The sequence below is a fragment of the Mesoplodon densirostris genome, chromosome 13 (genome assembly GCF_025265405.1).
Source record: "Mesoplodon densirostris isolate mMesDen1 chromosome 13, mMesDen1 primary haplotype, whole genome shotgun sequence".
Classification (NCBI taxonomy): Eukaryota; Metazoa; Chordata; class Mammalia; order Artiodactyla; family Ziphiidae; genus Mesoplodon; species Mesoplodon densirostris.
In genome coordinates, this window is record NC_082673.1 from 28,066,720 (window position 1) to 28,090,274 (window position 23,555).

The 23,555-nt window shown below is 38.5% G+C and overlaps 1 protein-coding gene across 1 annotated transcript; it reads right to left on the reverse strand.

Annotated features, from left to right (window-relative positions):
• Positions 1–2,999: 2,999 nt before the first annotated feature.
• LOC132500790 (ribosomal biogenesis factor-like) lies at positions 3,000–8,313 on the reverse strand. Its single transcript, XM_060116071.1, has 4 exons — positions 8,195–8,313; positions 5,700–5,816; positions 3,398–3,514; positions 3,000–3,129 (listed from the first exon to the last, which is right to left on the reverse strand). Exons 2-4 carry the CDS (start codon positions 5,811–5,813, stop codon positions 3,058–3,060), a joined length of 303 nt encoding a protein of 100 aa, XP_059972054.1. The 5' UTR covers positions 5,814–5,816; positions 8,195–8,313; the 3' UTR covers positions 3,000–3,057.
• Between the last annotated feature and the right edge of the window lie 15,242 nt (positions 8,314–23,555).

Sequence of the window (23,555 nt, forward strand, 5' to 3'; positions counted from 1 at the left end):
TCAGAGGACATTCATTATCTGCTCAGCATCCCTCTCTGGGGAACCACTCTTCTCCCATTAAGTGATCCTGGTTGAATGAATAATTACAGTCCTCGTCTAAAGATTTTCCAGCCAGAGCTAGTGGAGACAATTCTTGCTTTTAGTATCCCTGTGCTAGGATGATGTGAAATCGAGGCTGCTAGTTGCCGTCTCCTCCAGCAACTTGAGGGAAGCCTGACTGCAGTGGGAGAGAATAAGAGCAATGCAAAAGAACACAGAGCTGAACAACAGAACACAGGACCTTGGTGATATCATTGGAGTCCTTGGATTCAGCCATAGATGGAAGAAATATCCATCCCTTGTCTTCTCCGTTATCTGAACGAAAACATTGCTTTTTTTTTTAATTGGGTTATTTACGTTTTTTCAGTTTGTGTGTGTGTGTGTGGACCATTTTTAAAGTCTTTATTGAATTTATTACAATATTGCTTCTGTTTTATGTTTTGGTTTTTTGGCTGCGAGGCACATAGGATCTTAACTCCCCGACCAGGGATCAAACCTACACCCCCTGCATTGGAAGGCGAAGTCCTAACCACTAGACTGCCATGGAAGTCCCTGTTGGTTTTTTTGTGTTTTGTCTCTTTGTTTATTTGTTTGTTTGCGGTACGCGGGTCTCTCACTGTTGTGGCCTCCCCCGTTGCAGAGCACAGGCTCCGGACGCGCAGGCTCAGCGGCCATGGCTCACGGGCCTAGCCGCTCCGCGGCATGTGGGATCTTCCCGGACCAGGGCACGAACCCGCGTCCCCTGCATCAGCTGGCGGACTCTCAACCACTGCGCCACCAGGGAAGCCCTAATTTCGTACTTTTAATCAAGATGCTGATGTTAAATATAACTGTGCTTAATATCTACTGTGTTTAAATATAATTGCCTTTTTGCTGCTAAAATATATAAAGAGAAGTGTAAAAAACTCTATATCACATTTCTCTTTCCAGCGGGATCTATTAGTGGAGATATTGATGAGTTAATGTCTTCTGATGGTAAGTAGTTAAAAAATTTAATAAATATAACCTTATACATCAATAAGGCTTTTCTAGAATTTATGAGTGGCACATGATTTAAAAGAAATGAAGAACCTGTATTTTTTAACTGCTTAATGTACTATGATGATTCATAGTAAGTTATAGGCATCCTTCAGAATTTTTTGCCTGCATTTTGAGGAAAAAGAATTCATAAGGGGATACTTATCACCTTTACTGAATAAACTTCTGAATTGTTGGCATACTAGCCCTTTTTACACCTGAAGAATTTGGCCAAGAAGACTAAAACAGTGTATCTGAGTCAAGAGGAAATGTGAAAACATAGTTTTGTAAATACTCCTACCATGGCCAATTTCAAGCTGCCAATGTGAAGTCAGTATTACTAAGATTAGCCACATCATCGTCTAATCTGAAATAATTCTTAAAAATCAACTAGCTCTAATATGGTAGTTACTTTAGCAGTTACTCTCTGGGCCTCACCTTTCTAAAAGTTCTTGGATTCAGAGTCCTGGTTCCTAACAAATATGTACAGCCGAGACCTAGGAAGTAGCAGCTGTTAAATTAGCCAATGGCACAGTAACCACTTAGACATTTATCAGACACTTCCGTAAAAGCAGAGAATTTCAGCATAGTTATTAATTTATGTCTAGTTCCTTTCTCTGTTTTCAAAGTGGTAGCTTATTTAGCAGATCAGAGAAAATACTTTGACCAGTGTTTCTGAATCATAAATTTTAGTGACAAGTTCAACCAATAAAAATTAACTTCTGTTTCTCAAGCTAACACCTATAATCAATGCATAAAATGTCTTTAAAGAAGAATCTATCAAAATATACACAAAATACAAGTCATTAATTTGATCATTACATTTCCTATTACGTATTTTTTAAAAACTTGCTGTATAACATGGGAAACATAATTTGGCTTGATTTGTTTGTTTTTTTTTTGCGGTAGTCGGGCCTCTCACTGTTGTGGCCTCCCCCAGTGTGGATCACAGGCTCTGGACATGCAGGACCAGCGGCCATGGCTCACAGGCCCAGCTGCTCCGCGGCAGGTGTGATCCTCCCGGACCGGGGCACGAACCCGTGTCCCCTGCATTGGCAGCCAGACTCCCAACCACTGCGCCACCAGGGAAGCCCTGGCTTGATGTTTTTGATAGTATTTTATGTTAGACATCATTACCTGTATGTAGAAACCATCTTTAACACTGAATTTATTTTTTGCTTGCAGTGTTTCCACTTTTATGGCTTTCTCCGACCCCGGCAGATGACTACAACTTTAATTTAGATGATAATGAAGGAGTTTGTGATCTGTTTGATGTCCAGATACTAAATTATTAGATTCCATGGAAACTTGGGACTGTTATCTACCTCTAACTGTGTAATATTTTAGATGTCTTAATAACCTAAGTATTTAAAATAATGAATGCAACACATTTTTAGTTCACTGATTCTGAAATGTTCTTCCCTAATACTTTCTTTTTTACTTCACAAAACTTCAACCATAGGAACAAAGGATTGTGATTGCTTCAGAGGAAAATGTGATTTCATATCCACCAACTCCCTTCTCTCAAGTAATTACATTCTGGAATTTCAACTTTTCCTCCCATTCTGAATCCTTCTGTTTTTTTTCCTTATATGAGAGGAAAGTTAAAGTAGACTTAAGGTCATCAAAAACAAAAAATTTGGCCAAGGGCTCATCATTTGTTTGTCTTACATTTTTACTGCCACGAGACTGTCCATATTTCTGTGTATCCTCTGATCCAGACATTCACTGCCACTTATAAAGTGAAGGGTGTAAACTAGGATATGTTAACTGTTTCAGTGAACAGATTTTGTGAAGTGCCTTCTGTTTTAGCACTTTAAGTTTATCACATTTTGTTGACTTCTGACATTCCACTTTCCTAGGTTATAGGAAAGATCTGTTTATGTAGTTTGTTTTTAAAATGTGCCAATGCCTGTACATTAACAAGATTTTTTAAAATAAAATTGTATAAAGCATTTAATTTATTGGTCTTTTTGGAGAATCTGATGTATCACCAGTATATTACAACTGAGCCATTAATCTTGTAGCTTCATCAACATCAACTGGTTCGTTTTCATGACACTGCTGAGGAATCTGGAGAGAAAATTAGATTTAAAAATTTAAATAACAATAGCAAACAAAAATGACATAATCTACTGACATATAATCTATTATTCAATATAATTTCTTCTAGTTGTACTTTTGGAAATAGAACAATAAATTCCCATATTTTAGACTCAATGTTTTAAAGTCTCAATAAGCTATACATACTACAGAGCCAAATACTAAAAATGACAATCAATACAGGCTTTGAAAATTTGGAGTTTATTAGCCAGAACGAAAGGAAGTGATTTCCACTCACCAGCTGTTTCTGCAGAGGTTCAAGGGAAAGGCCTTTTACGAACTGTACAAGTACCTTTTGCATATATACAAAAGCTTCATTCCCGATGTTAACTTTTTCATCATTCACGATGTTTATCTTTTAAAAAAAGAAAAAGAGCATTAATCCATGGTCTCACAACCATTAAGGACAAAAATATAGGCAACCTTAATTTAATCTTGTCACCCCCCAAATCTATAAACTCTTATCAATCCTACCAATTTATGGAGACAATTTACCCTAAAATTCTTACAGTCTTATTGGGACATTTTAGACAAAAGGTTCTGTTTTTTTTAAAATAAGAATTGTGTGGATATACCTCATACCTTGACTTTCCTGGAATAAACGGGCCAAAATATGTGACCACTATGTTTCTAAGCTACGGTGCTATCGTCTCTCATCTGTAAAATGAGGAACCTGGATGGCATGCTTCCAGTGTCCTTCTAACAGTACGTCTCTGAATCCTTCCTTGATGGAAGTGCCTGGCAGTGTCCTGAGGACAGCGGCCCCTGTAGCCGTCCTCGCTTGAATCTGAAAGGTGGGGGTGGTATTCTTGTTCTTCACAGCTGCTCCCCAACCATTTTTCCTTCAACACTTTTGGCTCTTTTGCATCTTATGCATCAGGACATTCTGACACCCCTGTCCTCATTACTGTCACCTACCAACACCGTGATTACTTGCTCCTTCGTGAAAGATCTCAAACCATGGCTCACTGACCCCTCTCACGCCTGGCGTCGCTGCTTAGTGGCTACGACAAAAACCTATCCTATGGCTTCTTAATCTCTTCAGGTCCTCACCTCCAGGGGTCTTTTCCACGACCTACCTTGCCATCACTCTCATGCATTACCTTAGGCTGCATCATTACCTGTTACTGCACCACCTCCTATCCTTCTATTCACTTATTTTATTAATAATTCTTAAATCTCACTGAAATCTTTTCCCACCAAGTTCACTATTGTTCACATGTTCATATCCCTGCTTTTTCCTTTAGCCTGCACAGATTCCATGACCACTGATCAGTCGCTCCTTCACACCCTAACTTGACCTCCCTTCTCTCCCTCAATCAGACTTCCCTGCCGACCTAGTTAAACTCAGGTATCAGCCTTTTCTGAGCCCAAAACTGAAGCTCTAGAAAATCATAACTGGCTGACTGGCTTCAGTTTATGTTCGTGGCCACCAACTTCAATTTACCATTTATATAGTACGTGGCGATCGTACGACCTCCCCCTAAGTTAGGCTGCTTTCTCAGAAAAGTGTTCGATACTTTCTCCAACCAGGCTGCCTACCCACAGATCTTTTCCATTAGCATCCGTAGAGCTTCTAGGACTTCCTATCCAAACAAAATAATTTTCCTCAAATACACCAAGCCTTCACCCAGCTGGGGGTCTCTGCACTCACTATTCTTTCTGCCTAGAACATGCTGCTCCCAACACTCCCCAGCAGTTTGCATCACTGGCTCCTGTCAGGCAGGTCTTGGCTTCAGTGTCAACCCTGAAGACAATTCTATCTAAAACTGTCACCCCCAAACCCCAGTCATATCACCCAGCTTTATTTCCTTTTTAGCATTTCCAAAGACATGAAATTGCTCCATCAAAAAGTTTAACTCAGCTAGTTCATGAAGACTGAAAGATAAAATGTTACATTTCTATGGACCATTATGATAATTACTAAGTCCTCTAGAGGGGACTCCACCTACTACTTAAGCTTGAAAACATTTTCTTGAATAATCTTCTTAAGGAATCTATTTAATCTTGAAGAAATTTCCCATTCCCCAAATATTCGGAAATAAAGATAAAGTAACTCCTTTCTTTTCAAATTTTGTATTTTAAGTAACAAAATACTTTATCTTCAATTTTTAGGTTTTTATCAGAGTTCTAGATATCTTCAGAGAAATAAGAATTACTGAGGAGAAAAAGAATGGGTGTTGACTGACATTCCATTTCTTGGCTCTGTTGAAAGCTTCTTGAATATATATGAGTTTAGAGATTACTTTTCCATACCATGATTTTTTTATGATTTCAATGCTCTGATTTCTATGTATGGAGCCACAGACATTTGCAGTTAAAATGCTTTCTTCCTTTTGCATTTGCACATTTGAATTCAAGAAAGGGATGTTATTTTTCTTCATCTTTATTTCTTTTTTAAAACAAATGTTTAACAATCATCTTGCTTTTGTAGGAAAGGCTAAGAACCTGTTTTAAATATTAGCATTCAGTTTTTCAGTAGCTTTACAATTATGCTTTTCTTGTAAACAATAAAGTCAGAGTGCTTAAGTGATACTAACCTTCTTCAGATTAGTGGTAACTGGCTTTGCTTTATTTTTAACCTTAAAGCTTTTTCGGCTGGCTACCTGGAATACATTCCTGGACTTCTGTCCTCTTAGTTTGTTCTTGGCCATTGTCTAGGCAAGAAAGAAAAGGAGCTCAATTCAGTTGCCCATGTTTATGAACTGTAAATCAATTTATGTTTTGGAAGTAAAGGTACCAATTAAATCTAAGAAGTTCCACCTTCCTCCTGATTATTTTTAAAATTGTTGCTTGTATTAAAATTATCTGCATGTCCCTTCGGTCCTACTAGATTTTTCTGTTTCAGTGCAGAGTGTGTAGCTAATTCTTTTCTGCATCTCCAGCACCTGGCCCATAAGAGGCTCCACATTAATTTCTGCCAGTTAGATTCATTAATTAATATTCTCAACACAACAGTTGTTTTCTTTCAGCTCTCTGCAGCATCGGACAATGCTAACCATCACCATCCATCCTTCTGATAGTTTACATACTGCTATTCCATTCTGGTTCCTTTCATACTCTACGACTGACTCTCTTCTCCCTCCTTCTTTCATTCCTTTTTACTTGTCCCATTTTCACTCCCGTGTGCACCTCCTCAAAACCAGTACTTAAGCTTACACTTCCTAACCCCCGCGTTAAATTACTTTCATGACTTCCACATCACCTCTATGTGAATGGCTCTTGCCTAAAAACTGTAGGTATTATCTCTGTTCTATAGCTAAACACACTAAACCTACAAATTCTCCTTGAGAAACATCTTTGAAACCTGTCTTTAACAATGCACGTGAGGAAAAATTTAAAAAATATTAATAGTTAAGATTTATTAAGCTTTTACTACATGTACAGCACTATGCTAACATTGTATGTTTTAACTAATTTACTCCTTACAACAACACTTTGTAGGAGGTACTATTTTATCCTCATTTTACAGATTAAAAAAAAAACTGATGCAAAGAGAATTTAATCTGCCCATTGTTGCACTATTGGTAGTCAGAGAATGCCAAGCAGACTAGATCCTGAGCTCTCATTATGTGATGTGGCCTCTCATATATAAATAAAAATGCAGTAGAAAAACATGATTTACTACTGCCTAGTTCAGGACTGGGTTACTGCTTTAGTCCCTACGACTATTTGGTAAGACTCTGGGTTGGGACCAACTATACCCATGGACCAAATCAGGTCTGGCACCCGTCTTTGTAAATGATGTTTTATTAGAACGCAGCTACGTCCATTCGATTATGTATGTTTTGTCTGTGGCTGCTTTCCTGCGACAACTGTGGCTCGCAAAGCCTAAAATATTTACTATTTGGTCCTTTACAGAAAGACTGTCAACCCCTGGCTTAAGCCACATGCATTCAAGTCTATCCTGCGTAGTGGTATGAAATGAACCGTCCCAATGTTAAAATCCTTCAGTGGCTCCTCCAACCCACAAGGAGCAATATTCTTGGTCCTGACATATTGCTGGAAACCTGACTCTAGCATCAATCTGTCAAAGGTATCTCCTGCTATTTCTCTATACCTACTCTAGTCTACTAATCACTCTCTGAAGACACCTTGCACATTCTTCCTTTCTTCCCTTTGCTCACATTGTATCTCTCCTCCTTCAATGTCTAGCCTCAGGAACAAGAGAGACAGCAATGCTTCCGAACCCCAACAGAACTTCTTCTTAAAAAAAAATAAAATAAAAAAATGGGGCTTCCCTAGTGGCCCAGTGGTTGAGAGTCAGCCTGCCGATGCAGGGGACGCGGGTTCGTGCCCCGGTCCGGGAAGATCCCACATGCCGTGAAGCGGCTGGGCCCGTGAGCCGTGGCCGCTGAGCCTGTGTGTCCGGAGCCTGTGCTCCGCAACGGGAGAGGCCACAACAGTGAGAGGCCCACATACCGCAAAGAAAAAATAAATAAATAAAAATGAACACAGTAGGAAATACATGATTATTATAGAAGCAGAAAATACACATAAACCACCCCTAAATTAAATAATCTAAAATCCTTCCAATAAGTAACCAAAATCCAACCATTCATCTAGTATTCATTAATCAATTACTATGTACCAAGTGTGGTACAGAACCTATATACATACATATGAAACATATACAAACACAAGAAACATAAAGATAGGTGCTGTAACTGACAGCATACGAGTGGAGTCACAGAAGGGAAAGATCCAATCGAGTTGGGGACTCGAGGAAGGTTCGTGGAGAAGGTGAGAGCCTAGCTGTGGGGGTAGGGGATAGGGATTTTCTCTAACAACCACGTGGAAACTGGTGACAACAGAACAACCCAAAACTGGTACCCTGCCGTGGGCTGAAGGCCCAGCAGGCATGGGGGTTTTAGGCCTGAGCCAGCAGGCCTGCGGCCGAGTAGGGCTGCCTAAGGCAGCAAGCGACGACGGAACGGAGCCTCCCGACGGCAGCAGCCCGCGGACGGCCATTCCTGTCTCAACCCTCGGAAACTTCATGCCAGCGCGCCGGAAAATTTTTTTATTAATCTCTCACCAGTCCTCAGATATCCTCGGGCAGGTTTTTAAGCTCCAGGTAACGCCAGCTGCACGCACAGGATCCAGGAAGTTCCGGAATGAGGGAGCCAGTCAACGGTCCTCTCTCAGGTCGTAGTTCCGCCCACCGAGATAAGCTCCGCCCACAGGGCGGAGTCGTGTCCCGTGAGCTTGGTCTGCAGACGGCGATAAGCCCCGCCCACCGAGCGTCGTTCCGCCCACCGAGCGTCGTTTCGCTCACGGCTTGGTTCCCACCCACCTAAAGTAGTCCTGTCCACAGAACCATTTCAGCCGTGCAGCATCCTTCCCTAAACACAGGACCGTCCCTTTTAACATACCTTGGTGTTCGCTGGGTTAAGAACTTCTACTCAGCTGAGGCGTCGAAGACGCGGCTAAGTCTGGAGTTCCTCGCAGGGGTATGTGTACAGAAACCACCCGAAGTGTCTGAGTCACCAGAGCTACGCAGACCCTAACACAGGTGGTCGGCCCTCAGCCGCTTACTGCTGGCTGGCTCTGTCCGCGCTCCCAGGAGGTGGCGCTGCGCACCTCTGGGTGGTGTCCGGGTTTGGTTGCAGCAATAAAGAACCTAAAGTCTGGAACAGATCTAGAATTATAATCTCCCAAGGGAAAATTTGTAGTGAGCCAAAAGTTGAAATGCTTTTCTCATTGAAGTTTCCTTGCTTCAAAATGAGACTTTCTGACAGCATGGCAGAGGCCCAAGAAAATATCAGTAAGTTGTAAAACAAGAATCAGGGAACTTTAGAAAATCTTAGAAGAAATATTTTTGCCTTCCAGTTTTATTTCTGTGTGTGTATATTTCCCAGTTAAGGTGTTCTAGGATGAGTTTTCTAGAAAATCGAATCACTTCTTCCAAGAGGCTCTTTCCACTAAGGTAACAGTTTTCACATGCTCTCTCCTTATTTTGTCACGGTCTTAGGGAAAGCCAGCTTTTAAACAAATGTAGAAGTACTGACATTTTTATATCATTTTGGTAACGGTACATGAGTTCTGCTCTAAGTATCAAAATAAGGCCAAAGTAGCATTCCCCTTTAGCAAGTGAGAATGCTGAGGTTCAGAGTCTAAGCCATGTTCGGTATCCACACAACTAGTAACTGACAAAGCCCAACTAGAATCCATGTGGGCTGGCCGTCGGTGAAGTCCTCTTCCCGCCTAATCAGCTACTTGCCTGCTTATAGAAAGATGAACCACTTTAACAGTAAATCATTTTTATTGTTTATGTCCATCACAAAAAAATTAGAGAATATATTAAGCAATGAGGAATAATTACTTGTCAATGTAATTGCATTAAAATTCTGTATTTTTTCTAGAGTGACTTTTAAAAACACCTTAAAATGCATTATAAAATGCCCATAATGTGTGGCGACAAGACCAAAGTAACATCAAAGCGACAGAAAACCGTTAGATTCTTTCACGAGGCCAGAGTTATCCAGGAATACTGAAGCTAATAAGGTGAGTATAATTATGGTTCCTTGAATGTGAAGTTATTGATGTATATGCAGAAGACAAAGAAATAGATGCAATGGAATGACATTATAGTCTTTATGAAAGCTTACGGGCCTAGCTTTCATTTGGAAATGGTGAGATAGGGATACTTACACCATGGAAATAACATGGTTTATACAGGTAAGAGCAGAGGCACTCTATGAGGTATGAGTGAGAAGACATGATTTCTGTTTACTTCTGTTACCTACCAACAGTGTGACTGTGGAAAAGTTACTTCATTTCTCTGTGCCTCCCTCTCCGATATGTAGGTGGCCGCTCAGTAAATACCCACTTCAGAGAACATTCATTTTCTGCTCAGCATCCCTCTCTGGGGAACCACTCTTCTCCTATTAAGTGATCCTGGTTGAATGAATAATTACAGTCCTCGTCTAAAGATTTTCCAGCCAGAGCTAGTGGAGACACTTCTTTCTCTTAGTATCCTTGTGCTGGGATGATGTTGAGGCTGCTAGTTGCCGTCTCCTCCAGCAACTTGAGGGAAGCCTGACTGCAGTGGGAGAGAATAAGAGCAATGCAAAAGAACACAGAGCTGAACAACAGAACACAGGATCTTGGTGATATCATTGGAGTCCTTGGATTCAACCATAGATGAAGAAAGATCCATCCCTTGTCTTCTCAGTTGTCTGAATGAAAACATTGCTTTTTTTTTTTATTGGGTTAATTATGTTTTTTCAGTTTGTGTGTGTGTGTGTGTGTGTGTGTGGACCATTTTTAAATCTTTATTGAATTTATTACAATATTGCTTCTGTTTTATGTTTTGGTTTTTTGGCTGCGAGTCCTGTAGGATCTTAACTCCCCGACCAGGGATCAAACCTACACCCCCTGCATTGGAAGGTGAAGTCCTAACCACTGGACTGCCAGGGAAGTACCTGTTGGGTTAGTTATTATTTAATTTTTTTTTGGCGGTACGCGGGGCTCTCACTGTTGTGGCCTCTTCCGTTGCGGAGCACAGGCTCTCAACACGCAGGCTCAGAGGCCATGGCTCACGGGCCTAGCCACTCCGCCGCATGTGGGATCTTCCAGGACCGGGGCACGAACCCGCGTCCCCTGCATCAGCCGGCAGACTCTCAACCACTGCGCCACCAGGGAAGCCCCCTGTTGGGTTATTTTTTTAAACCACTTGTACCTTGAAGAGTCTTAGCTATACTCCTCTTCAGCCTACTTCACAGGATTTTCTACAGAGTTAGTGAAATACAAAACATGAAATCATAAGGTATTACTAAGACAAAAGAAAGAAGCATGTAATTTTCTAAAAGACGTTTTTCTAATTCTCTATGAACCCAATGGCTTCAAGATTTTTAATCTTTAAAAATTCATCCCAATCTCATACTTCCAGTTTTTCTAAAAACCTTAAAGATGAGGGCTTCCCTGGTGGCGCAGTGGTTGAGAGTCCGCCTGCCGATGCAGTGGATACGGGTTCTTGCCCCGGTCCGGGAAGATCCGACATGCCGCGGAGCGGCTGGGCCCGTGAGCCATGGCCTCTGAGCCTGCGCTTCCGGAGCCTGTGCTCCGCAATGGGAGAGGCCACAACAGTGAGAGGCCCACGTACTGCAAAAAAAAAAAAAAAAAAAAAAAACCTTAAAGGTGAATAAAATCATAAATAAAGAAATATTGTTTTGGAAACATTAGCTTTCCTGTTGAGACTCAGCAATGCGGAGTCCTTTATACAGCTTCAGTCCCCAAAGAATGGTCTTGGAAGCAATTCAACAAGTTAACAAATATAATTAGGGAGAAGAAAATGAGAGCCCACAGAAATAATTACAAATCATCTGCAACAAAACTCATAGCCCTCTCCCATAACAAAGCCAGCATTGTGTAGATGATGCTCCATGATAGACTTGTTTCATTCATCAACCTTATTTGCCCCACTACTCAGTTTCATTCAACTGAAATAGTTTGAACACCTAGGCTCTGTGAGGCCTCAAAGGAAGTACTTTCTTGTAAAGAGGACAGTCATTTGAGATAGGTGTATGCATATGAAATGATCATTTTTGACAGAAAGTGGTAAGAATTATGATAAATGCACAAAAATGATCTATTTATAGAAGGAAATAATTCAGAATTCTGGAAACATTCATGTTAAAAGTTCTCATCTGATTGTCTTAGAGAAGAAATTGGTAAACTACAAACTACAGGCCAGATTCAGCCCTCTGCTTATTTTTTTACAGCCCATGAGCTACAAATGGTTTTACATTTTAAAATGGAGGAAAAAGATCAAAATAAGGACAATATGTTGCAACACATGAACATTTTATTAAATTCACATTTCAGTGTCAGCACAGTTTCATTGGAACACAGCCACACTCATTTACATACTATTTATGGCTGCTTTCACGCTACAACAGCAGAGTTGAGTAGTTGAGACAGACACCACATAGCCTGCAAAACCTAAAATATTTACTACCTGGCCCTTTACCAACTTAATACTTTAAAAAACTTTACCAACTCATGTTAGAGGATGAGCAGCGTGGTGGTATAATTGGTTGAAGTATTCGTGTTTTATACTAAAAGCAATAGGAGGCTTAAAAGGATGAAACCACTTTTCCTCCCAGGGTTCTAAGGTAGCTAAACCTTTACAAAATGAGTTTGAGTTTCCTTTCCTGTAATGGTTATCTATGATTTTTATGTTTCTAGGCTGAAAATGGAAGTTTCTAGGTATAAAGGCATTCCGACCTGAGTCTTCCTTAGGGAATGGAAAGAGGAAATAACCTAATGCTTGGGGAAAAGATGAGCTTCTGGAGACCAAGGAAATGGTTGGGGAGAAGGTGGTAAGGGTTTTTCTGCAAGTGATTGAGACTTAAGACCCTGTGGCACATGCCACCATGGCCTGGGGAGTAGTAGCATAAGATTCCTACACCAGCAAATGTCACAGAATGGATGGAGCTTTCCGCCTTCAAGTGAAATGTGGATTTTGATATTAAGCATTACAGCAGCCATTGTGATGAACTGAAAACTAGAGAAAGTTTTTCTTTTCTGTGTGCGGGGTAAGCCACCCGCTTCCCATATACTTGAGACTGAGATGAAATTTTTATGCCAAATTAAAGAGTGAAAATTTGGAGCCAGATTTAATTTGATTAAAAACTTCAAGTTTTATGATATTTCTGTTATGCATACATTCAAGAATATGTGTTATGATATTTCTTACACTCAAGAATTTTAACAGGCAAAAGTGGAGCTATAAAGCCTTATAGGAATAGAGCATGACACGAGCAAGCCAGAGACCCAGAAATGGACATGCTATGCTTGTAGGAGTGGGAGAGGTCCAATGTGGATGGAGGAGTGGGGGTGTGGAGATGCTATTGAAGATGAGGCTGGTAAGATGAGCTAATGAAGGACCTTGACAACCAGGAAAGTTTTATTTTTTTTATTTTAGAAGAGTTTCAAACTTTCAGAAAAATCACAAAAATAATACAAGTTTTTTTTTTTCTGAACCATTTGAGAATAAGTTACTGACAAGAGGTCCCTTTACCCCACATACATTAGTGTGTATTTCCTACAAATAAGGATATTCTCCCACATAACAATACAGCCATCAAAAGTCAGGACATGAACACTGATTCCTTCTTCTTCACAGTCACCATTCAAACTGTCAATTATCCCTGTAATGTCTTTTATAGTAAAAGGATCCTATTCAGGATAAAGTGTTACATTTAGTTATCATACCTTTTTTTTCTTTCAGTTTATCCAGATATATGACATTATATTGCTGTGTAAGTTTGAGGTACAGCAAAGTGATGTTACATACATTATGAAATGATTACCACAATAAGTTTAATGAACATCCATCATCTCATGTAGTCAATGTATATAAAATAAAAGAAAATGAAAAAAAAAGTTTTTTTCCGTGATGAGAACTCAGGATTTACTCCCTTAACGATGCTCATAGGGGCTTCCCTGGTGGCGCAGTGGTTGAGAGTCCGCCTGCCGATGCAGGGGACACGGGTTCATGCCCCAGTCCGGGAAGATCCCACATGCTGCGGAGCCGCTGGGCCCGTGAGCCATGGCCACTGAGCCTGCGCGTCCGGAGCCTGTGCTCTGCAACGGGAGAGGCCACAACAGTGAGAGGCCTGCATACCGCAAAAAACCAAAACAAAACAAAAAACAAAAAAAAATACTCATATATAATGTACAGCAGTGTTAATTATATTAATCTAGTTGTACATGACATCCCTAGTACTTGTTTATTTTATAACTGGAAGTGCGTACCTTTTCATCACATTCATCCAATTCCCCCTTCCCCCACCTTGCCTCTGGTAACCACACATCTGGTCTCTTTTTCTATAAGTTGGTTTGTTTACTGAAGTATAGTTGACCTACAACACTATTTATTTCTTGGTGCACAACTTAGTGATTTGATATTTCTATACATTACAGAAATGATCACCACAATAAGTCTAATTACCACCTGTCACCATACAAAGATACTACATTATTATTGACTATATTCTTCATGCTGTACATATCATGCTCATGGCTCATTTATTTGTATGTCTTAATTCTCCCTCATCTATTTTACTCATCCCCCCACAGCCCCCTCTGGCAACCACTTGTTTTTTCTCTACAACTCTGTTTCTGTTTTGTTATGTTTGTTCATTTGTTTTATTTTTTTAGATTCTACATATAAGTGAAATCATATGGTGTCTGTCTTTCTCTGTCTGACTTATTTCACGCACTATAATACCCTCTAGGTCCATCCATGTTGTCACAAATGGAAAAATTTCATTTTTTTATGAAAAAAAAGTGATATTCCATTGTGTGTGTGTGTGTGTGTGTGTGTGTGTGTGTGTGTATGCGCCACATCTTCTTTATCCATTCATCTATTGATGGATACTTAGGTTACTTCTACATCTTGGCTATTGTAAATAGTGCTGCTGTGAACATTGGGGTACATATATCTTTTTGAATTACTGTTTTTGTTTTCTTTGGAAAAATACTCAGAATTGCAATGTCTGGATTATATGGTAGTTCTATTTTAAATTTTTTGAGGAAGCTCCGTATTGTTTTTTATTGTAGCTGCACCAATTTACATACCTAGAAACTGTCCAAAAAGTTTTCCCTTTCTCCACATTCTCTCCAAAAGGGAGAAACTAACAATAACAAAATAGCAGTAGGGGATTTTAACACACCACTTATATCAATAAGAAAATCAATAAGGGAACACTGACCCTAAATGATACATCAGACCAGACGGACTTAATAGACTATAGAATATTCCATCCCAAAGCAGCAGAAAACACATTTTTTTCAGGTGCACATAGAATATTCTCCAGGATAGATCACATGCTAGGCCACAAATAAATTTAAGGATGATATCAAGCATCTTTTCTGGCTACAACACTATGAGACTAGAAATCAACCACAAGAAAAAAAAATACAAAAAACAAAAACACGTGGAGGCTAAACAATAAGCTACTAAACAACCAGTGGGTCACTGAAGAAATCAAGAGGAAATCAAAAAATACCTGGAGACGAAAGCAAAAACACATATGATCCAATTTCTGTGGGACACAGCAAAAGCAATTTTAAGAGAGAAGTGTATAACAATACAAGCCTACCTCAGGAAACAAACAAGCAAAAAATCTCAAAGTTAGTAGAAGAAAACAAATAATAAGAATCAGTAAAAATAATGAAATAGAGACTGAAGAAACAACATTAAAAAATCCATAAAACTAAGAGTTTGTTCTTTAAAAAGATAATCAGAATTGATAAACTAACCTGATAAAGAAAAAAAGAGAGGTCCCAAATAAATCAGAAATGAAAAAGGAGAAGTTACAATCAACACCACAGAAATAAAAAGGATCATAAAGAATTACTATGAACAATTAAATGCCAATAAAATGAACAACCTAGAAGAAATAAATTCCTAGAAGAGTACAATATCCTAAGACTGAATCAGGAAGAAATAGAAGAATTACCAATAATGAAATTGAATCAGTAATTAAAAAAAAAGAAACCTCCCATACAGACAAAAGTTCAGGAGCAGATGGCTTCACAGGTGAGTACTACCAAACATTTAAACAAGAGTTAATGCCTATCCTTAAACTATTTCCAAAAATGCAGAGGAAAGAGTGTTTCTGAACTCATTTTATGAGGCCAGCATCTCCCTGATACCAAAACCAGACAAAGACACTACCAAAAAAATTAATAGGGCCTCCCTGGTGGCGCAAGTGGTTGAGAGTCCGCCTGCCGATGCAGGGGATACGGGTTCGTGCCCCGGTCTGGGAGGATCCCATATGCCGCGGAGCGGCTGGGCCCGTGAGCCATGGCCGCTGAGCCTGCGCGTCCGGAGCCTGCGCGTCCGGAGCCTGTGCTCCGCAACGGGGGAGGCCACAACAGTGAGAGGCCCGCATACCGCAAAAAAAAAAAAAAAAAAAAAAAAAAAAAAAAAAAAAAAAAAAAATTAATAGGTCACTATCACTGATGAACAAAGGTGCAAAAGTCCTCAACAAAATATGAGCAAACCGAATTCAACAATATAGTAAAAGGATCATATACCATGATCAAGTGAGACTTATCCCAAGGATGCAGGATGGGTCAATATTCACAAATCAATGTGATACACCACATTAACAAATTGAAAAATAAAAATATCATTTTAGTAGATAAAGAAAAAGCTTTTGACGAAATTTGACATTGATTTATGATAAAAACTCTCAACAAAGTGGGTATAGAGAGACCCTACCTCAACATAATAAAGGCCATATGTGACAAGCCTAAAGCTAACATCATACTCAATGGTGAAAAGCTGAAAGCATTTCCTCTGAGATCAGGAGAAAGACAAGGATGCCCACTCTCTCCACATTTATTCAACATAATATTGGAAATCCCAGCCACAACAATCAGATAAGAAAAAGAAATAAAATGCATCCAAATTGGAAAAAAGAGGAAGTAAAACTGTCACTGTTCTCAGATGACATATTATATATAGAAAATCCTAAATATGCCACCGCACTATTAGAACTCATCAATGAATTCAGTAAAGTTGCAGGATTCAAAATTAATATGCAGAAATCTATTGCATTTCTATACACTGACAATGAACTATAGGTATTCTTTTTGATACAGTGGTAAATGGAATTTTTTCTTAATTTCTCTTTCTTATCATTAGTTTCTCCCTTTATGTTTGTTGATATTTGCTTTATGTATTTAGGTGCTCCTATGTTGGGTGCTTATGTATTTACAATTGTTAAATCTTCTTGTTGGGATTGATCCCTTTATCATTATATGATGTCCTTCTTTGTCTCTTGCTACAGTCTTTGTTTTAAGGTTTGTTTTATCTGTTACAAGTATTGCTACCCCAGCTTTCTTTTTGTTTCCATTTGCATGGAATATATTTTCTCTCTCTCACTTCCAGTCTGTGTGTGTCTTTAGATCTGAAGTGAGTCTCTTGTAGACAGCATATATATTGCTCTTATTTTTGTATCCATTCAGCCGCTCTGTGTTCTTTGATTGGAGAATTTAGTCCATTTCCATTTAAAGTAATTATTGATAGGCATGTACTTGTTGCCATTTTGTTAATTGTTTACTGTTTGTTTTTATAGTTTTTTTGTTCCTTTTTTTTTTCTCTTTCCTTGTGATTTGTTGACTGTCTTTAGTGTTGTTTGGATTCCTTTCTCTTTTGTGTGTGTGTGTATCTATCATAGAGTTTTGGTTTCTGGTTATCATGAGGTTTATATGTGGCTATATATATATATATATATATATATATATATATATATATATAACATATTTATACATATGTATCATCATATGTATTTACATGATTATTTTTAAGTTGATGATCTGTTAAGTTCCAACTCATTTTAACAATCCTGCATTTTTACTCTCGCCACCACCACATTTAACATTTTTGATATAATATTTTACATCTTTCATTTTGTGTATCCCTTAAATACTTATTGGGATATAACATGATTTTCTACTTTTGTCTTTTAATCTACCTACTATCTTTATAAGTGGTTGATCTACTACCTTTACTGTATATTTGCCTTTATCAATTAGATTTTTCCTCTCATAATTTTCATACTTCTAGTTGTGGCTTTTTTCTTTTCTGCTCAGAGAAGTCCCTTTAACTTTTCTTGTAAAGCTATTTCAGTGGTGCTGAACTCTTTTAGCTTTTGCTTGTCAGTAAAACTCTTTCTCTCCCCATTAAATCTGAATGATAGCCTTGCCAGGTAGTTATCATGTTTCTTTAGTCAACTCTTATCTGGAACAGCACCTCAATCTTGCCTTGGTTCTCTTGCCTTGACACTTTTGGCAATAATAGTCCAGTTATTCGACATAATTTTTTTTTTTTTTTGGCTGCACTGTATGGCTCGCAGGATCCTAGTTCCCAAACCAGGGATCAAAGCCAGGTCCTCTGCAGTGAGAGTGTGGAGTCCTAACCACTGGACTGCCAGGAAACTCCCCCAGGTAGAATGTTCTTAATTGTTTTTTTTGTTGTTGTTGTTGTTTCTTTATCATAAAATTCAGAATACATACTTTTTTTTTTTGGTGGGGGAGAAATAGCACAGAAGTGATACTGTGATCTTCTCATTGCATCCTATAAGGTGGTACATGATTTTGACTTGTCCCATTATAGAGGATGTAACTTCTGATCACTTAATTAAGATGATATCCACCAGCTTTCTTCACTATAAAGTTACTCTTTTCCTCATTTTAATCAATAAGTATTTTGTGAGGAGATATTTGGAATTATGTAAGTATCCAATTCCTCATCAAAATTTTATATGCTGGTTTTGGTACACATTGATGTTTCTTGGATGAATTAATTATTACTATGATGACTGTGAAATCATAACTTTTTTTATTTCCATTATTCCTTCTACAGTCATCATTTGACATTCCATTGTAAGTAACAACTTTCTCCTTTATTTATTTATTTATTTAAGTATGGGCTCATGAGATGCTATTTTATTCAGTGGATATTATTCAATGGATATTATTTTCATAATTTATTTTGATGTTCACGTTGCCCCATATTTGACCAGTGAGTGCTCCTTCATGTATATCCTTTTTACTTGTCCCCACCATTCCTTGACTACCTCCGTACTTTCTTGCACAACAAAGCATTCCAGGTTAATCTAGGACCCACACTTTTCTAGTCCTAGAATCAGTCAAATCTCCATAGAGCCCTGGTTCCTTTTAGAGGAGATTAATATTTAGAAACCAAAATCTTGGATGTTGATGCTTCCATGTCTTCTCAGTGAGGAGAGCTAGGCAATATATGCATGTATGTTTATACCATTTGTCTGTCTAGCTTCCTACCTATATACACACACCTCACCAACTGTATGTATTTCTGTATGTGCAAACCATGAGTTCATGCCAATATTTCCAATTTCAATTATTCCAGTTCCAGTTGAATACCATAGGATTTATTTTAGTTTTCTACCTTTCCATATTTGTAATTTCTTTCTCCATCAATGAGATACCGGACTCTTATTATTCTAAATATATATACTCATTTGATTCATCTTCCTGCTTGTAACAAATCTTCCATCACTGTTGCCATTCCCCCCACCTCCACCCTATGCAGGTTCCCTCCTAACTCCTAATGGACTTGCAAAATTTGCTCTGGCTGCTACCATCTGAAGATATGGCTTCCTCACCCTGCTCAGGCTGTGACTTCCCCTAGCCTGCTGCCACCTTCCCTCCTTTACTAAGACCTAATGTCTTTTAAACTGAATTATGAAAGAAGGAAGGAGGAAGGAAGAGAAAAAAGGAAGACAAGCAAATAAGAGAGTTTGGGATTTTATTCCATGAGGAATGAAGGAGTCCCTTTCCCTCTGTGTCACCCAACACACACACACACACACACACACACACACACATACACACACACACGAGTTTTATGACTTTGTGTATGGAACCAATTCAGTTGGCAGCATGAAAATAGTTTGGAAGAAAGGGTGGTTTTATGCAGGGGGGCAATGGCCCAGGAAATAAATGATGATGAGGGGTAATGAAGAGATGGAGAACCTGGGATGCTGGTGTCCCTGCTATGGCTCCTTTGAGTATCCAATTCGTGAAGAACAGTCAGTAAAAATGATATACATTCTGCCTTTCTGTATAGTTTCTTTGTGGGCCAAATAAATAGTAAAGCTACCCTTCAGGGAAATCTGCATTTCTTGTGAGAAGCCAATTATCATGAAAATTTTCATGATTGATTATAGAAATGGATATTCTTTTCTTCCTTTAGCCCTTCAGTGACAGAAGCATTTATTTTCAGACTAAGAATAAACATCTATAACATATTCTATATAATAAAGTAGAGCAGAGCAGAGCAGACAGGACCTTCAACCTTTCTGTCTAGGTCAAATTCCTGGAAATATCTGGAAAATAAGAACCAGTAAATGAAAAGAAATGATTAACCCTTTGCAGTGTAGGAAAAATGACTCACTTCCTCAGGTTATTATAAAGCTGTAGGAGGTAGATCACAGGCTTTATATTTTTATTATTTATTTTCTATAATTTAAATTCAAATATCATATTACTAGTCTCTTAACTAGTCCGTGCACTTTTCAGGGGCCGGGTCCATTACTCACCTTTTTATTTCCATCCAGGAGTCCGTATTTCCAGTGCGTGAGAGGTGTGGCATAAACATTTGCTGAATGAAATAAAATTCCTTGAAGTATAAAAAGCAGGAAGAGATTGTAGCCAATACACTAAAAATGACTTTAAAGCTCTATCATCTTTAGCATGACTAAAAAATACCTACAAGAACACTTCTTTTTATCTTCATGTAGTACTGTTTCTTGGAAGTGATAGATGCTTGGCAAATATGTTTTTAATTTAATTAAGCAGATTTTATCCAGAGTAATCTCCTGGCCAAACGCCTAGAAATCCTGAACCTGAACTAATTACAGTCATAAAGGACAGCTTACACATGAAATATCTGAAGGTGAAGGACGGTCAAATCCGTATCACAAAGGCAATAAAAATATTCAAAGAGTACATGAAGTCCTTTTACATTTTTTGTGATGCTAGGTTAAAATGCAAGTAGTGGTTAAAAATTATAGGAATTGGGAAATATTTAGCAGGTGCATGTTTAAAACTCAGAAAATTGGTAACTGCAAAGGAGGCAGTGAGCTATTAAATTACCATTTGACACTCCAAATTTCAGCAGTGTTTAAAGCAAAATGAAAGGCTGCTGTGCTTTGTAATTATCAAGTTTAGCTGATAATGTAAACATTCAAGTTGTCTAAAGCTCAAAAATGATTTTGAGTTGTTTTTCAGTTGATACTATGTTCAGAGTCTATACAGACTAAAGTCGACAGTTTTTGACTCTCTTTTTTTGTGATGTTTTACAACAACTCCGTTGTATTGAAATCCTACTAAGAATTACATGGGCATCTATATTATGATAAATACAACAGAAAATACTGAGGCCTGTAAGGTATTTCATGAACATTGTTTTCCTTTTGGATTAGAAAAGTCATGAAGAGTCATTGTAGAAATTTGGAAAATTCAGAAAAGTATAAAGAAGTATGTGAACAACTAACAATTATTGCATTTTGATCTAACTCATCACCATCTTTCTTTCATTTTTATTTACTGTAATAGCTTCCTAACTTGTTCCCCTGCTTTAATCTCTACTCAACCCAGCAGCCGGAGGACTCCTGCTAAGATGTTAATCAGATCATGTCATTCCTCAGCTCAAAACCTCCAGTGTTTCCCACATCACTCAGAATAAAGCCAAAGTACTTACAACGGCCTGCAAAGCCCTATTTGACAACCCTTGCCACCGCCCCCACTGCTTTCTTACTTTTCTGTAATCATGCCAGTCGTGCTCTTGCTTCTCTACGCTTCTTCTGGAGCACTCTCCCCCTAAATAGCTGCAAAGCTCCTCCCTTACCTCTTTCAGGTCGTCTCTCAAATGCCACTTTTTTTTCAGTGGGGGGCTTCCACGACTACCTCTGTAAAATTCCAAGTCCTCCTACATCCCTGCCCTCCTTCTCCGCTATCCCATTTATCACCATATAGCATCCCATATATGTATTTACTTTGCTTATTATCTGTCTCCTCCTGCCAGAATGTAGGCTCCATAAAAGCAGAGCATTTTTATCTGGTTTTGTTTGCTGCTATATTGGTTCTATAATGCATAACAAATCACCCCCAAATTTATTTGCTCCAAATAACACTCATCATTTATTTTCTCATGATTTCAGTGGGTATGGAATTTGTGAGTGGCTTGGCTTGATGGTTCTGGCTCAGGGTCTTTCATGAGATTCAGTTAAATGTTGACCGAGGCTGCAGTTATCTGAAGGCTTGCCTGGGGCTGGAGGGTTTTCTTGCAAAGAAACTCACGTGGTTGCAGGTTGGTGCTGGCTATGGCCAGGATACCCCAAATCCTCTCCAGGAGAATCTCTTCACAGGGCTATTTGAGTATCCTCAGCTGTGGAAGCTGGCTACCCCCAGACTGAATGATCCAAGAAATCAAGGGAGAAACTGCAGTGTCTTTTATGCTCTAGACTCAGAAGTTACACACTATCGCTTCCACTGTATTTTTATTTTTAAATTTATTTTTCTAAAAATTTATTTATTTTTGGCTGTGTTGGGTCTTTGTTGCTGCACGTGGGCTTTCTCTAGTTGTGGTGAGCAGGGGCTACTCGTCGTTGTGTCTGGCACATAGAGGGAACCCGAAAAATATTTTTGAACAATGAATAAATTCCACCACTTAGATTTTTTAAGATATATTTCTTGGCAACCTTTTTTTCTAAGCAAATATACTCTGTTGTTTATTAAAAATTGGAATTTTTCTTTAGATAAAAGTGTATAATCTATAAATGTAAACATATATACTAAGTATATTTAAAATATGTTTAATATCTTCCTAAAGTTACATCTTTTTGATGTTCGATGTTATTTCAACTCTCTTCTTATCATTAGCATTTCCGTTGTTTCTTGATTTCTTCTGTTATAAATACACTGTGATGAACATCCCTCTACATAAACCTTTGAACAATCTCCTAATATTTTCTTGGAAAGGATGACTAGGAATAAGATCTAAGATTACAAATACTTAAAATACTTGATTTAAGTTACCAACTTGTTTCCAGAAATATCATATATTTTACATTTCTACCAACAGAGTATGAACATGTCTATTTCACTGCATCCTAATTAATATGGAATGTTGATACTTTTTAAGAAACTGAAATTTTGATTCGGAAGGAATGGCATAAGAACTTTTATAAAATTATACATCTTTTGGATTTGGATTTAATGCTTAAAGTATAGTTTTCTTTCTTTTCTGGTTTTGTCATATTAACTGATTGTTTAGGAGTCAAAATCAACAAAATTTAGAGGTGAGGGGAGAAAGAGACAAGCAGGAAGTATGAGTATTAAGCTTCTGACTTGTGCAACCAAGTGTGTGGTGGTGCCATTTAATGAGATAGGAAAATTTTTGAGAAGGAGATTGGGATGGGGAGAGGAATAAATAATTCCATTCTGGTCACCTGAAGTTGCAGAAGTTGAATCAGTTCGGGAGATCTAGAACTGTGCTCCCCAGTGTAGTAGCCATTGACCACATACGGCCATCAGTCACTTGTAAGGGGCTGGCCAGAATTGAGATGTTCTGTAACAGTAAAATACAAACCAGATTTAGAACACTTAGTAAGAAAAAAAGAATGTGAAAGATATATTGTGTCAGTTAAGGCCAACCAAGAGACAGAAATAACACAATAACCTGTACAAGAAAAGTTTACTGTAAAGAATTGTTAACTCTACCAGGGAATAAGATGTAAAGGAGAATGCTAAGGAATACCCTTAGGCTAAGGGAGAGTTCTGAAGGAAGGACAAACTTGGTAGTTGGCCTCTTTTCCAAGGTTAGGATTCAT